Source organism: Acinonyx jubatus, chromosome B2 (genome assembly GCF_027475565.1).
Source record: "Acinonyx jubatus isolate Ajub_Pintada_27869175 chromosome B2, VMU_Ajub_asm_v1.0, whole genome shotgun sequence".
Taxonomy (NCBI): domain Eukaryota; kingdom Metazoa; phylum Chordata; class Mammalia; order Carnivora; family Felidae; genus Acinonyx; species Acinonyx jubatus.
This window is the reverse complement of record NC_069385.1, coordinates 36,094,680-36,111,585: the sequence shown is the minus strand read 5'-3', so window position 1 is coordinate 36,111,585 and position 16,906 is coordinate 36,094,680. Positions and strand designations below refer to the sequence as shown.

Sequence of the window (16,906 nt, the reverse complement as noted above, 5' to 3'; positions counted from 1 at the left end):
CAACAGTCTTATTTTCCCTTAAGACATTAGCAGAATTTTTATATGTTATAACTTTTTGGTGACTTGAGACAAGTAGCACCAGGTTTAAAAATCAATCAAAATACCTACAAGGTGCCTTTGTTCTAACAAAGACAAGCTGTTTCATGAAATAAAAGCAACTTTACCTCTTACGATAAGTTGAGCAAAATTGGACACACCGGAGCCTCGTTCTGACTGAGTTACACAGCGATACAAATCCTGGTCAGTTTTGGTCACTTCCTGCAATCTAAAGGAAGCAGCAAATCTTCTGTGATTGATGTTCTTGGTCTGGGCCACTGGTATATCTTCTCCATTTCGTCTCTGCAAGCAGAAATCAAGCTTTAAAAACAGTTTCTTAACATTTCCATAAATCTAAAACATCTTAGCAACCAGTATATGTGATAAGTTATTCTTGTTCCTAAATTAGGAGGAAAAGGTCTATGTAGCCCCAACAAATTTTTACCATTGTAATCCAATCCAAAACAAAACAAAAACAAACATGGAAATAAATATTGGCATCCTTTAAGAGTATAGCATTGACATTATAGATTACAACTCTTTTCCATAAAATTGTTATTAGCTCAGAGTGTATGAATGAACAGAACAGTTAATAGCCCCACGGCATATAATTCACTGCTCTCCTTTTCTGGAGGACCTCAGTGGGAGCTTCTTTTAGCCCTTACACTCCATTGCATGTGCTATAATAGGTTTGTCTCCATGAGAAAATCAAGACCACGACCAATGCATCTTAGTATGCTAAAAGTGTAGCGTATAATCGACCACAGAATGACAATAAAATACTGAAGAATAATTTAGAGTCAAACCAAAATCTGTACTCTTTGCAAACTTTATCTCTTTGGCATTAATGACAGCCCATTTATACCGTTTAAGAGAAGTAATCAAAAGAACCTAAATGCTAATAGCATATCTGTCAGCTTTCAAAATGAAATACTGAAAAGCATATTTACGATATCAGGGTGTCTCACACAAGACCAGTAAGTGTAAACTATAAAGGAAATGGTTGAAAAATTCAACTATAATAAAATTTATAACTTCTATATGTTGAAAGACATCATAAATAAAGTGGGGGGAAAAAGCACGCCACAAACTGTGATAAGATATTTGTCGTGGAAATAATCCATCAAAAGATAAATAGCCAGGTTATGTAAAGATCTTCAACAATTCAATAAGAAAAAAGACAAACAACCCCATCAAGACATGGACAGGCTATAAAAAGAGAAAATGTATATGTCTAATAACCATGAAAAGAGATCCTCAACCCAAATTTTAAAATATCTATATGTCAAAGATAACACAAAGGACAAAGAAAAGCCGTAACTACGAGAAAGGGTCATGACCCTTAACTTCATGTGTTGCTGGTCAAATGCTAAGTATCCCTGGTATCCTTTCATACTAATAAAACATCATTTCATACTACTAGATACAGGAAATAAAGCCCTTACAATTACTAGTGGAAATGTAAATGCTACAGTCATTTTATAGGATAATATGTTACTATCCAGTAAATTTGAGGATGTATATACCTTGGCACCCAGCAATTCCCCATCTGCATTTCTACATCTGAATCTTTTTGCATATGATAAGAATGTTGAACTCAGAATTGTTTCAATATGGGAATACTTCAACATGGGAAAGATCCAAATTTTCATATCCATCCAATAAAATACAATATACAAGTTTAACTCTGCAAACTCAGACCAGCAGTATCCTGGTAAAATGCTGAATAGCTAGTTCTTAACCAAAAATATAAAGTGTTGATTTGTATTGTGTCTCAATTTCTGTAAACATTCCCACTATGGTCACTTTCAAATTACCAATATAATGTCACTTGGCTCCTAAAATTACTGAAAAATTAGCAATTGGCAATCACAACCAGCTCCCTGATTCCACTGATTCAAGGTACATGTATACATGTTTAAATCTCAAAAAAAAAATCCTTAACAAAAGTTAATTATATGAAATGAAAATGCAAAATGTCAATTTCTTTTAAATTCAGTGGTGGATACATTAGTGGCCATCTTACTGTTTTCTGTAATTTTTATAATTAAAATACTTTAATTATCCGTAAAATCCGTAAAATCCGTAAAATCAAGTCTAAATTCTCTTTCCCTACAAACCATGTAAAAAAATATCCATTACATATGCAAATCTCAGGCTGCCTTTTTCAACTATCACATCACTTGATATGATCTTTCCAACTGGAAGGTGCTTAACACTCATTCTACCTGCATATACTCTCAGTCTTCTTCCTCTAACTTACCCTCCAGTACTGCCCTCAACCTTCCACCACCTTCTTCTCTGCCATTTATACTTCTCAGTTCTTGTGCAAGGCCAGCCAATTCCTGTGGCCACTCTGCCCTCTGAATTATCTTGTGCGGGCACACACACACCCATGTCTTTTAATGTCATGGCTTTCAAAAGCCCATCTTCTCTTGTGAAGATGTTCTAAGTCCATGTAATGCTTCCCTCTCAATAATCATTAATTCATCTTTCCGTCTTAATTGTCATTCATCTCAGGAAACCACCTTCCTCCAAACTTTTCTTAAAGGGGGGCATCTTTTCTCCTAAGCTTTATTCTCTTTCAGGGAAGGCCATCATTATCCAGTTCCTCCCTTACAGACCACTCCTCCACGATCCCACGCACCAACCTCTCAACTTCTGGCATTCCCAGCATGCTCACGTATCATTCCCATCATAGTTACCTACCAGGCAAAATTGTCCTCTCAACCATAGTCCTGTGAACATTCTCAGCGATCCCCAAACTCACCTGGGTCTCAGTGATGCCGGACAGCCGCTTTTACTACCTGAAAACATTCCTGTGCTGTAACAGTTTCCTCTACAAGCACAACTGACCATGTGTTCTCCCATTCCTTAAATTGTCTGCATTTTCAATGTGACCTCATTTGACCCTTTACTTTAGAACCAGTCATCAAAGCCTCAAATTGAATCTCTTCTAATATATGCCCCCCCTCTCTATATATACCCTTTTACTTCTTTGTATACTGAAATCATGTTAAAGGTAGGGCTTTAACTCTTACTATGTATATATTTTTTCTTCTATGCCATCATATATATTATCTTATTTAATAGGTGATTGAGTTCTTGGTTAAAATGAATTAAATTTACTGATATTTTTAAAGACAAAAATCATATAAGCCCTCCTAAGGCTTTTATATATTATCATAACCAAAATATACTAAACATTGACTTAAAGTAATGATAAAGGGAAGTTACATAAATACAGAACCTCAAGGATATCTAGAGATCAGTTATGCCAAACTATTTCTGAACAATACCTCAACTTACATGGGGCACCTGGGTGGCTCAGTCAGTTAAGCATCTGACTCCGGCTCAGGTCATGATCTCACAATTCATGGGTTCAAGCCCTGCATCAGGCTCTGTGCTGACAGCTCAGAGCCTGGAGTCTGCTCTGGATTCTGCGTCTCCCTCTCTCTCTGCCCCTCCCCCACTCACACTCTATCTCTGTCAAAAATAAATATTAAAAACAAAAAAACAAAAAAACAAAAAAACCCTCAGCTTAGAGATGTTGATGGCCCTGCTTTAGGAGATCCAAGAGTACGCAAAGCTTATTATATTATGTCTCTATTTGTGTTTATTAATATACTAAACTAACTACAAAATATATATGCTTATATAGGATGCATATTATTTTTATAATTAATGACTACAGTAGACATACATGCTATTTACCCTTAAAATAACTATAACTATTCATTAAACCATTATACTATCATAATATTCAGGCTTGTCTTCAATAATCATTTAATAAATGCCTCCACGTGCCTGATGCTATGTATGTTATTGCCTTGGTTCTGTCATTGCTATCTCAAAACCACCTACGTGATGGTTATTTCCATTTAAAGATCATAAAATTAGGATTCAGAAAGATTAGAAATGTGATACGTAGCCTATTAGTAGCAGGCTTAAAACTCAAAACCAGGTTTGATGACACAAAATCCAGAAGTATTTCCTCTAAACTAAACCAAAGCTGCTTTTTTTTTCATTTACATTATAGGTCCAGTCGAATGAATTGATTATTTGTTGTAAAGCCTTGATTGATGCATTGTACCATGAGAAATATAACCTACTATACTAGACATTGCGTTATTTACTCAGCTTCCAGTAATGCGTTACGGTTAAAAGTGGCAATTGATGACATGTACATTTCAGAAGTCAAAAGTAACGATAACTTTTCTCTTATAATCCAGAATAATAGGTCTTTACCCAAGTACAAGCTATCAATTTAGCAGGGTGGGCAGCACTATGAAGGAAGAAATAAGAAGTAATGTTAAATCTCTTTCTTATGCGTCAGTGTTTGCACATAGTTTTCTGCTTTTATATTCTTCAGTTCCAGATTCTTTACCTGCTTTGAGTTTTTTATATGATTTTGCCATTGCAAATATCCCCAACTCTACTGAGAAATGAACCACAAAATTATATGATCCAAGAATTATAAGTTAGCACTTTGCCTTTTTCTCTCCCCCACTCCTCTTGTCCTTGTCATGCCTTATTTGCAGTGTCTCCAGTACAGGTTGCTGAGACCTGTCACTTACCAAATAACCTTAGGCATTACAGTCCCTGAGTACCATTACTCCTCTATTTAACTAAGTAAGCTTCATCATGCAGGCCGCATGCAGTGTTTGACAAATTCAGTTCCTGGCATGAAGTAGTATAGTGATAATATTGGTTAATTCTCAACATCTATAATAGCCAGGTTACTTTTTAATGTTTATCTATTTATTTTGAGAAAGGGGGTGGGAGAGGGAGAGAGAGAGAGGGGAGAGAAAATCCCAAACAGGCTCCACACTGTCAGTGCAGAGCCTGACACGGGGCTCAATCTCACAAACTTTGAGATCATGACCTAAGTGGAAGTTAAGTGTCGGCTGCTTAACCAACTGAGCCTTACCATCACCCCCTATAACAGCCAGTTATTAATCAAATTTCTTGCTATTCAAAATGTGATCTATAGACTAGTAGCATCAGAATCGCCTGTCAAATTGTTACAAGTGTGAAGTCTAAAGATAACTCTAGACCTACTGAATCAAAATCTGCATTTTCATAAAATCTCTGGGTTATACATCAAGATACTACAGCTTAAGACACACTGGTAGAAAACAATCATGGGCGCCCTATTCCTATTAATAGGGAAAGGTCTAAAAATGGCTGTGTACTCATACTGGCCAATGAGATATGCCAGAAACAGGCCAAGTCACTTCCAGGAAGGTTCTCATACTTCTAGAGAAGACACAGAGGGTCCTCTTTTCTTATTCTCCATGTTATGCTTAAAACTAGAAGAGTGGACTTGCCCATGTGAGAGAACCCAACGTGAGGGTTAAAGCTGACACATGGAGGATGGCACATCAAGGAGAAAGACAGAATCAAGTTCTTGATCAAGTTCCTGAAATGGAAAGAACAACTCCTAGAGCCCCCTTCTTTCTGGACTTCCTGTTAAGAGACATAATGCACTTGGTTTCATATTACTTTCAGCTTGAACTGCTAAAAGTTAGTACAGTACAGTTAAAATATGATAAAGTTTGTCTCAGCTTTTCTTTTCAAAGCTTGAGGAATAAAATTAACCCAACTTAATTTTAAATTAAATAATGTGTCTCTTAAACTACTTACAGGGATTATTTCATTCTATTGATTAGAAGAAAATATGAGACTACATTTATGGTTTCACTTATTTTTCACTGCCTTTCTTGGGCACATGATCATATACATGCCCTCCATCTTCTAGAATTGGAGAAACTATGAAGAGACTATTTCCCTACATTTGGTATTGAGGTTCCTGTTGAATACATTAAGTAGACTGCATATGATTTGTCAGTACATGCCTTTTGTCCAAAACTAATCCCAAGGTAAATCTGCACAATGTAATTAAGTAAGGTTAAAGTGAATCATACAACAATCCAGCCAAATTAATTTCAAGGAACTGAGGGTTCCTCACCAGACTTGTTTACCATATGAATGTTTTTACTCTCTCATAAGCCATGATTATTATTATTATTATTATTATTGAACAATTTAACCAAGAATTTTAGAAACAAAAAAATTTTTATGACAAAATTAAGGGTTGAAAAGTCTAGATGTTTCTAAAATTAAATCATGTTATTGTCTTGAGAAAAGCACTGCCTTATATCCACTAGAAATTATTATAGTTTCAATAGCTTAAGCATTTAATAAGAACATAGTGTTCTTCTAGGAAAATTACACTAAAATGACAATACTAAGTTTAGCAAAGTATTTATTATTTGGCAATGAAAGGGCTGAACAAGGTGAATGACACTGGACACAGAAAAAAAGAGAGAGGAAGTAAATATAATTCTGATAAAATGCAGGGTAAAATGTGCTGGGGATAACACATAATTAGCCAAGAATCAATCATTAGCCAAGTTTAATAAAATGTAAATTCAGTTATTAAACAAGAAAATGGAAATTTTAACCTACAAAGCATAGGTATTTTTGCAGCAATGAGAGAAGGTGACCAGTATGAGGAACCACAAGAAGGGAGAATCAGTAAGTGGACCGAACCATGCCTGGTGGAGGATGACCCCCAGGTTCTAAATCACCATTTATTAGCTCCACAATTTCTCATTATTTCTCACATCTCTACCTTTTTAACTAAAAATGGGGGTATCTATTTATACCTGCTATTCAACACAGATGTCGAGAATATTAATGAAATAATTGTGCAAAAGTTCTAACTGCAAATCCTGACAACAGCAATATTATGAACATAATAATCAAAACAATACCTAAGCGAGTAACACATTTAGTAACTGTGATGGTCTTTCGATATGTCAGCTTGTCTAGGCTACAGTCCCAAGTTATTCAGTCAAACACTAACTGAGGTGTCCCTGTGAAGGTATTTTGTAGATGGAATTGAAGTCTATAAACAATAGACATTGAGTAAGGGAGATTTATCCAAATAATCTGGGTGATTATTAAATTAAATTAGTTGAAATGTTTTAAAAGCAGAGCTGAGATTTCCCTGAAGTAGAAGAAATTCCACCTGTAAATACCAACATCAATTTGCGCCTGTAGCACAGTCCAGCCTGCCCTTCCCAAGGGTTTGACCTGCAGACTTCTGACTTGCCTAGCCAGCCCCACAGTCACACAAACCAATTCCTTGCAATAAGTCTTTTTCGAATTTTTTTTTAAAAGTGTACGTGTGTGTATACATATATATGTGTCTTTTCATGCTTGGACGCTGACTGATACAGATGATTTGTTACCAGAAATGCTGCTGGAGGAACAGATTTTTAAGGATGAGTTTTCTGATCTGGCTTGGTTCTGGTTTTCTAGAATTGCTTTCCTAAATCTGGTTAGGAATCTACTGCCAAAGATTAGTTGGCCATACGTTTCTGGGTCCATTTCTGGGCTCACTATTCTGTTCCATTGATCTGAATGTCTGCTTTTTTTGTCTGTACCATACTGTCTTGATGATTACAGCTTTGTAATACATCTTGAAGTTCACGATCATGATGCCTTCAGCTTTGGTTTTCTTTTTCAGGATTGCTTTGGCTATTTAGGGTCTCTTCTGGTTCCATACAAATTTTAGGATTGTTTATTCTAGTTCTGTGAAGAATGCTGGTATTATTTTGATAGGGATTTCATTGAATATGTAGATTGCTTTGGGTAGTATTGACACTTTGTTAAATGTTTATTTCTGAGAGACAGACAGAGACAGAGAGACAGAGAGAGACAGAGTGCAAGCAGGGGAGGAACAGAGACAGAGGGAGACATAGAATCTGAAGCAGGTTCCAGGCTCTGAGCTGTCAGCATGGAGCCTGATGCAGGGCTTAAACTTACAAACTGTGAGATCATGACCTGAGCTGAAGTTGGATGCTTAACTGACTGAGCCACCCAGGTGTCCCCAGGGAGTATTAACATTTTGACAATATTTGTTCTTCCTATCCAGGAACATGGGCTGTTTTTCCTTTTTGTGTGCATATGTGTGTCTTCTTCACTTTCTTTCATAAACTTTCTATAGTTTTCAGTGTATAGATTTTTCACCACTTTGGTTAGATTTATTCTTCAGTATTTTATGATTTTTGGTGCAATTGTAAATGGGATCAATTCCTTGATTTCTCTTTCTGTTGTTTCATTATTGGTGTATAGGAATGCAACTGATTTCTATACATTTATTTTATATCCTGCAACTTTGCTGAATTCATGGATCAGTTCCAGCAGGCGTTTGGTGGAATCTTTTGGGCTCTAGATAAAGAGAATGTGTGCGTTCGCGCACGCGCGCACACACACACACACACACACACACACACACACACTAAAGTACTACTCGGCAATCAAGAAGAATGAAATCTTGCCATTTATAACCACATGGATGGAACTAGAGGGTATTATGCTGGGTGAAATTAGCTAGTCAGAGAAAGACAAATATCATATGACTTCACTCATATGAGGAATTGAAGACACAAAACAGATAAACAGAAGGGAAGGGAAGCAAAAATAATATAAAAACAAGAAGGGGGACAAAACATAAGAGACTCTTAAATACAGAGAACAAACTGAAGGTTGCTGGAGGGGTTGTGGGTGGGGGGATGGGCTAAATGGATAAGGGGGATTAGGGAAGACACTTGTTGGGATGAGCACTCGGTGTTATACCTAGGGGATGAATCACTGGAATCTACTCCTGTAATCATTATAGCACCATATGCTAACTAACTTGGATGTAAATTAAAAAATAAATAAATAACATTAAAAAAAAAAAGAAAGAAAATAACTCTACTGCCAGTAGTAAGGAAGTCACTGTTAGTCCATGGCATGATGTAGTAAAGAGATGTAAAATATTACCATTAGATATTCCTAATCAAATACCTAATTCCTAATCAAATAGAAGGTAAAGTTCTGGATGACCATGTATTTGTGACCTTAGAACATTTTAAACAAACTACTAAATATAAATAATGGGATTGGCTGGTTGCTTCAAATTGCACTGGACAGAATGCAGAATATAAAGCATGCAAGTTTATAGTTATAAAACTATCCCAATCACAGGAAGAGGGAAGTGGAATAAAGCAAGGAGATCCATACGATTAAACTATTACATCTGAGGGACTCTGGCATGTTGGTGGAAGCAGGATAATTTTTCACTCTTTCTGAATCTGCCACATAAAAACACAAAACAACAAGAGAGAGGAAGAAAAGAAAAGATCCAGACAAAGTGGAGAGGAGAACAAAATCAAGAAATCTCAGAAAAGCAAGTGGCCATATTTTTAAACATAACTCACAGGAACATAAGAGGGATTCTTGAAATCAGGAAAGTTTTCCTGAACTCCACATCTCATTTTAAAATTTCAGGAAAACATATTTCACATAAAAGTGAACAACATAAAAGGCATCAAGGTCAAATCCAACATAAAGTTATTATAAATTTAAAACAGAGTAAGGAGAAGAATATTACCCCCAGAATCTCAGAAAGTAAGACAGAAAAATATGCCCCCAAACAGATCACAACTGCAACCTAATATTTCAAGATGCTAAAACATTAAGAAAATTATTTATAATATGAAAGAGTAACATAAATTTAAATTAATAAAACTCATAAATGAGATGACAGAACTCAAGAAAAATTAGAAATGAAAGAAAATAGTCATTTTAGAAATAAGATAAACTAGAGTAAATAAAATCAACACAGATGATGTTTTAAGCAAAACAGAATGTGGGAAAAAAGGAGATTTTCATTTAAAATAAAGAGAATAAAAAGGATTTCAGAGAAAGTGACTATTGATGATATGCAAAGATCAAACATACAGATAACACAAGTCCACACAGAAGCAAGGGGAAAAAAACTACGAAAATAATATTTAAAAGCACCTTCTGAAAATTAAAAGAAAAATGTTTTTAAAATATACAATGGAAAAACACACCACCTACTTGAGAATAGTAACTCAGAATGACTCACAGTGATATGTATTCTGATCAAATTAGAATCTTTAAAAAAAATGGAAAAAGAATCCTTTGAATATCTAGAAAAAGCAGATAGATGATTTATAAGGAAACATAAATTATCAGACTTTGATAGCAAGGCTTTATGCCTGAACAAAATGAAGTAACATATTAAAGTTACTCAAGGAAAGAAAATGTGAACAAAGAATTTCATATCCTGCAAAACTGACTTAAAAATCAGGGGCATAAAACAAACAAACAAACAAAAAAACAAAACAAAACAAAACAGGAATCAAGGGCACATATAAAATATGATCAGTATCCACATATAAAATATGATCAGTATCCTTGGATACTGTAGAAAATGACTTTCCAACAACCAAAGTTACCGGGAAGACATGACATATAGACTGATGGTGATTAAAAACATAGTTACCTGTAGAACTAAGTTAATAAGGGTTATATGAGACAGTATAGCATGCACTTATATGCTAACAATAGAGATATAATACAAGTATTCAAAATGCCATCAGATTTTATAAAATGAGTAACTGTGGAATATTTTAATTCTCTTTTCCCCTGTGTCATTGAGAACAGAGAATATTCGCATGGAAAAAAGAAGCTGTAACTGACAAATAGTAATAGAGACAACATTAAGTGAAAATCTTTAGGCTTAAATTTGAGATATCCAAAAGACTCATAGGTATGTTATCTTTAAATACATATCTTCCCTTAGTTCTGTTCACTTAAAAGGTCTAACAAAATGAGTATCCTTGCACATCCACATCATGGTCCTGAAATTCAATTTCTCACTAAACCAAACCAGGGCACTAAGTCTAGAGAAGAAAATGTACAAGATCATAGTGGACCATCTCATAATATCAGACAGCAGGAAGCTCCTAAAAATTGCTGAGTCATATCAGAAGGACTCTGGAGCCAACTTGAAGAGGTTCTCACTGGCCAAAGATGGGATACTTTGGGTCTTAATACTAATAATAATAGTAATAATTACAATGAACTGAAATCAAATAGGTAAAACCATGAATTCATAATAACAACAATAACAAGAACAACAATAAAAAACAGAAGAATCTGTCACCAGAGAATGATAAGGAATCAATTCATTATATTGAAAACCAATAACTAAAGCAAAGATTTGAGTATTTATCCTCCTTTTCCTTAATGAACTATGTCACTGGGAAGCAAAAGGTAGAGGAGAAGGATCTCATCATTAAACTAATAGAAAATAAATAATAGAATTAGAAGATCAGAATTTATAGCCTCTAGGAATGAATATAGGCATTAAGCACAGATGGCTATGAAGAGAGAGAGAGAGAGAGAGAGAGAGAGAGAGAGAGAGAGAGAGAGAGAGATTTTGTACCTCCTATAATCATATGAAGCACAACCTCTACTGTTGCCAAAGAATCAAACTTGACTCTGGATCTGGCTGCCAATTTACAAAAAAATTCAGAAGAACATGTTGAACTAAGGAGGACATTTCTGTGCAATCAGTAAAATGCAGACTGAGAAACTACAAGTCAAATGGCCTGGGTGCCTCAATAGACAAAATGTGAAGAAAAGGGACAGAGGACAAAACCACAGATTAAAAGAGACTTTAAAAAACTTACTTTAAAAATTAGATGAGACTAATCTAGAGTCTAAGAATGTATACAGAATGTATACAGAATACTAATACAGAATACTAATCTAAGAATGTATACAGAAGTGAAAAAAAAAAACACTATGAAGAAACCTATGAGGGCTAAAAGCAATGAAAACCATTACTTGTAGAAGTGTCGGCTGGCTCAGCTGTGGCTGGGATTGAGCCTTTGTAAAGAACCCCTAGAATGGCTAGCAAAGTCCCTTTCTTATCCTATGTGGTGTGTACCTTATAAAAATTCATTCAGTCATAGTTTTTATTTTTGTACAGTTTCTATGTTTTGTGTTACAATAAAATGACTTTTTAAATATTAAGTCTTTATATCAGATACTTTTCATAAAGAAGAAACCCAGCCTGCTACCAGAGCTTTCATGTTGTAATACTGATCACAAGAAGTCAATGGAAAGTTGTAAATGCTTGATGTGACACACTTAGAAAATACTCTGAAAGGGCAGCTCTAAGAACAACAGAAGAGTATATTATTCTTGCGCAGAAAAAGCAGTAAATTTTTATTTATAGGTATCGATAAGAAGAAATCCTTGAGCTTCTATGACCGTCGGGCTTTTACAGTCATGCTCCAGGGATAGATAAGAAAGATAGAGTACATTCCACACATTATTCATTTTTAATCAATTATGTAATCTGTAGACAACAAACTCAAGAGTTTATAAATTATTGAGGAAGGAAAAGAGTGCACCATATCGTCAAGGGATTGAACTCTTTATGGTAGGAAGCCACAAAGCCAACCAAAATGACCTCATGGATAGTTAATAATCCTCCAAATTACATATGATTAAATGTTCTGAGCTCATCATTTACATACATACACACACAAAATGCCAAAGATAAAAGATAAACATTATACTCCATGATACATGGTCATTGATTTTACTTCAAGACCAATAGCCATAATTCTTTGTATAAAGCCATGAAGTAAGAATATGATGCCCTGAACTCAAACCAATGTGCTGAAGAAAAGCAGACTGACCAGAGTGATAGCTTAGCTACCAAATGGTCCGTAATCTCTCTTTTTTTTAAGTTATTTTTTTAAATATTTATTTATTTTTGAGACAGAGAGAGACAGAGCATGAACGGGGGAGGGTCAGAGAGAGAGGGAGACACAGAATCCGAAGCAGGCTCCAGGCTCTGAGCTGTCAGCACAGAGCCCGACGCGGGTTTCAAACTCACGGACTGTGAGATCATGACCTGGGCCGAAGTCGGACGCTTAACCGAATGAGCCACCCAGGTGCCCCTTGGTCCGTAGTCTCTTAAGTAGAATAGAAATAATTGTAAATGAGCATATATACAGGAGAAACAAAAAGGCACTACTGCTTAAATTAAGAATAAAAGGAGACAATTAGAATTAAATAGGAGGCTAGTGTTTATCAGTTTATAAAAAATAGAGGGAAGCACAACAGACATGGTTAACACTCCTCTCAGACACTACTCCTGCTCTGTTTGCCATAAGGTACAGAAGAAGCCAAGGCTGAAACACCAACAGCCTTCCATGGATCCCAGGACCACCCAGAGATTTAATTTGGTGGCAAGCTTCAAACTGTCTTCACAAACTTTTATTAAAGCTAAAGAGAGCCAAAAGCAATGGGAATGTCTCCTCACCTTTCACTCCTATCTAGGATAACTTATATGCAGTTATGAAGGTAGAAAGAAAAACAATAAACAAATGGGTCTAAGAGACAAATCAGTTCCAAAACAGAAAATGTGGAAACAAACTCACTGGCTTTAAAAAATAAACTTTTGAGGAAATTTAGAAAGCTGTCTCGATCATTTCACTCACATCCTCCCTAATTCTGTCACCTGGCATGATCCAAAACTACTGTCTTTTTTCATCTGTCCCTCTCCTCTACTAACATGTATTCCAACTGCACTGGCGTCCAGTCTGGGCTCTCAATACTTCATATCTGCACTGCTAACAGTGACTTCTTTCTGGCTTATGTTTTCATCATGGCCTAGTCCCAACCCTGAAAAAACTATATTTACTTCTGCTTCTCATTGCGAACTTTCCACTTCAGTAAGATCCTTCTCCTGATGTTGCTATCCCATCCCACACACACACCCTAATCTGCAGTGATAACCATGCCCACTCAGACTTTGCTATTCAAGTCTTATATGCCCTTCAAAGACTCCATCAAATCTCTCTTAATGATTTCACCAAACATTTCAGTCTACGTAGTTCTCGCTCAACTCTGAAATAGTATCATGCATTGATTCTATACAGTCTTTTCTTCCTCGGTTTCAAAGACATTTCTCTGGGCTGAAAGGATCTTAAAAAGTATTCAGCTTCATGCTTAAACATCCTCTATAGCTCTAGCAAGTGCTTATCCAGATTATGCTTGGATACTTCCACTAATTGTAGTTTTACTACCTCCTGGAATAGCTCATTCTAGGTTTCAACAGCCCTACAATTACAAAGTTCTGCCTTATAATCAGCTTATATCTCTCACCATATAACTTCAAACTGTTAGTTAGCATTGTACTTTAGTACCTATACAGAACCAATTAAATCCCTCTTGAATAGTCCCAATAATCTAAGACTTTAAGAAGTTTGTTTCTCCAGTCTCCCATGACTCTCAAGATATATTTATACCATGTCCCTTCAGCCATTCTGATATCGTTTCTTCAACTTTATTCACTGTCCTACTAATTATATACTGCTTTTTGTTTTTCTAATATTTTAGATATGTACCAGCCCTCTTAAGGCCAATGACCAATGTCAGGACTTCCATCAAGTCCAGAGAGTAGGGCAATTTTCACTATACCTCATCCCTGTTATTTATTTTTCTTTTTTTTCCCACAGTACTCAGTATAAGCTAGTCACAAATTACATGTTTAGTCAATTAGGCTTTGAAATATTCCTCTCAAATTATTTTTCAATGAATTGCCCACCGTAAACTCCATCTTTCTAGGCACGGATCAGTTCCTTCCAAGAATTTTCCTTCATTATAATAAATGCAAAATTATCAGACTTTTTTTCTCAAAAAGAAATAGTATCAGGGGTAGTAAAATCTCTTGTGGAGGTCAAATATGCTACAAATATCCAGGTATATGCATGGAAAAATACCACAGCATGGAGGCATCAGAGGGAGCCTTGTGAACAATGACTGTGTGGCTTTGAAATTGTGTAGTGATACGTTTCACGAGCTAAAATTTTCATACTTTCAAATTAAGTCATTTTTAAAAAACTCATGCTTCTGATTTCCATTGCTTGCATGATGATATTCACATGCAGTATAGGAATAAGACCATGACATTTCCCTGGCTAGACAAAACACTATGTGTCCAGAAGTTTTAGACCAACCACTTTCCTTGATCCTCAGCTGACAACAATTGGTACTACAAGAGGTCAGCCTCTCTCTGGTTGTTTTTTTTTAGAACAATTTGCATCTCATTTTACTAATTTTACTCTCCAATTATTACTCTCAATCCATTGCTTGAATTATCTATTGCTCCATAAGGAATGACATTTCCTTTGGCTGAGAAACTAGCTGTATCCTACTACATTAGTGCCGATGAACCTCACCAAGTGCAAAGTGATGGCTGACTTGCCTGCTTTGGCAGGCCCACTGAGGAGGCACAGTGCCAGCACCTGCGGCAATTACTGACAGATTGGCCCAATTGCCACAGCTTTGATGGCAATCTGCATAGGATTATCAGTCATACATCAAACAGCCTCTCATTTCAATTCACCAAAACAAATGGTGTCACCAAATCTACCCACACAATTCTCTACTTTCAGTAACTCCACTGTTGAATTTCTCTGTCCAATCCAATGAAGCATGCCCGCCAAGCTCTGTAATGATGGATGGAGTCATTAGCATTTTAGTTTCTACATTGAACCTGAGGCCAAAGCATATGGTCAGACAGATGTTCCAGCAGTGGGCTCTATTTGATTTGCCATGTAGGTGTCCACTTATACTGGACCTTCAGAGAAGAATACTAAGTCATAAGTTACAGTCCAACCCTGTTTCCAATTCTTTTACATCCTCAGAATTTATAACATGTTCTGAAGACAGAACACTCAGAACATGCTTTATTCTATATTTCAGCATAGATTAATGATTAAAAATTACCCCCGAACCTAATCAAATAACTTCAAATGGACAAGATGGACAAAAATCCAGGTTAATGTTCACAGGCTATTGCCACCTATGGCTTGATTAATACTGCCAGGACTGAGGTTATGTGATAAGATGTATCACATACTTTTCCTCATTCATGGTTTATTGAGGCAAACTGTATATTCAGAGAATTGGATGGTTCTTAACATCTAACAAATGTATATGTACCCAAAGACCCAACACGCCAATAAACATGTATGAAATTAACATCACCCCCCAGCCACATCCAGTCTATCCTCATCCCCCACAGTCAAATACTCTTCTGATTTCTGTCACCGTAAATTAGTTGTGTTTCTTCTGGCGCTTAATATAAATGTAATCACACAGTTTGCACTCTCTTCTGTCTGCCCCCTTTCTGAAAACATAACATTGCTGAGATTTATCCATATTGGTACATGTATCAGTACCTCATTCTTTGTTATTGCTCAGTGGCATTCCATTGCTTGAATGAACCACACAGTGTTTACCCGTTCTCCTGTTAATGGGCATTGGGGTTCTTTACTGTTCTTGGTTATTATGAATAAAGCTGTTATAAACATTCTTTTACAGGTCAGTTTGTGAACACATGCCTTTATATCTCTTGTGTAAATACTTAGGAGTGGAACTGTTGTGTCATAGTCACTTTTTGCCACCATTACTTTACTATTCATATCAGTAAGCACTGCAATAAAAGGGCAAGACTAAAACTTTTAACCTACAAAAATGTAGGTTAATTTTTCTCTTTCCTATAAGGAAAGTATCTGACACTTCTCAAAAATATAACCAGTTGTTTTACTATTTTATTTCAGTATAAAATTGTCCATTAAAATTTCATTAGTGATCTTATTTCCTATAACCTATGTTTTCCCATAAGCCTTAAGTTACGATCCACAAATTCTCTACCACTAGGGGTTCCTTGAAAACAAAAAAATAGCATAGTTCTAAAACTTGTTGGAAGCACTGAAAAACATCTGTTCAAGTGGGGAAAAATTGCAAATCGTAACTTGACAACAAATGTTGTGCTTGTATCTAGAATGCATGCTACTTCATTGAGTTTTACGATCAAAAAGGAATTTGGAAATTCTCTACAAGCGACTAAAGTCTTAGTACTCTAAGTCCCTTTTCCAACATAAATGAACTTCATAACACACTATTTTAAGCT

The 16,906-nt window shown here is 35.8% G+C and overlaps 1 protein-coding gene across 7 annotated transcripts in view; it reads right to left on the bottom strand.

The window, feature by feature from the left end:
• The window catches only part of PTPRK (protein tyrosine phosphatase receptor type K), a 554,739-nt gene that overhangs the window by 253,071 nt on the left and 284,762 nt on the right, over positions 1-16,906 (bottom strand). For all 7 annotated transcript variants that reach the window (XM_027056952.2, XM_053222257.1, XM_027056947.2 and 4 more), the window contains exon 6: positions 165-339. In XM_027056952.2, the coding sequence (XP_026912753.1) occupies positions 165-339 (175 nt within the window). The remainder of the gene's footprint in view (positions 1-164; positions 340-16,906) is intronic.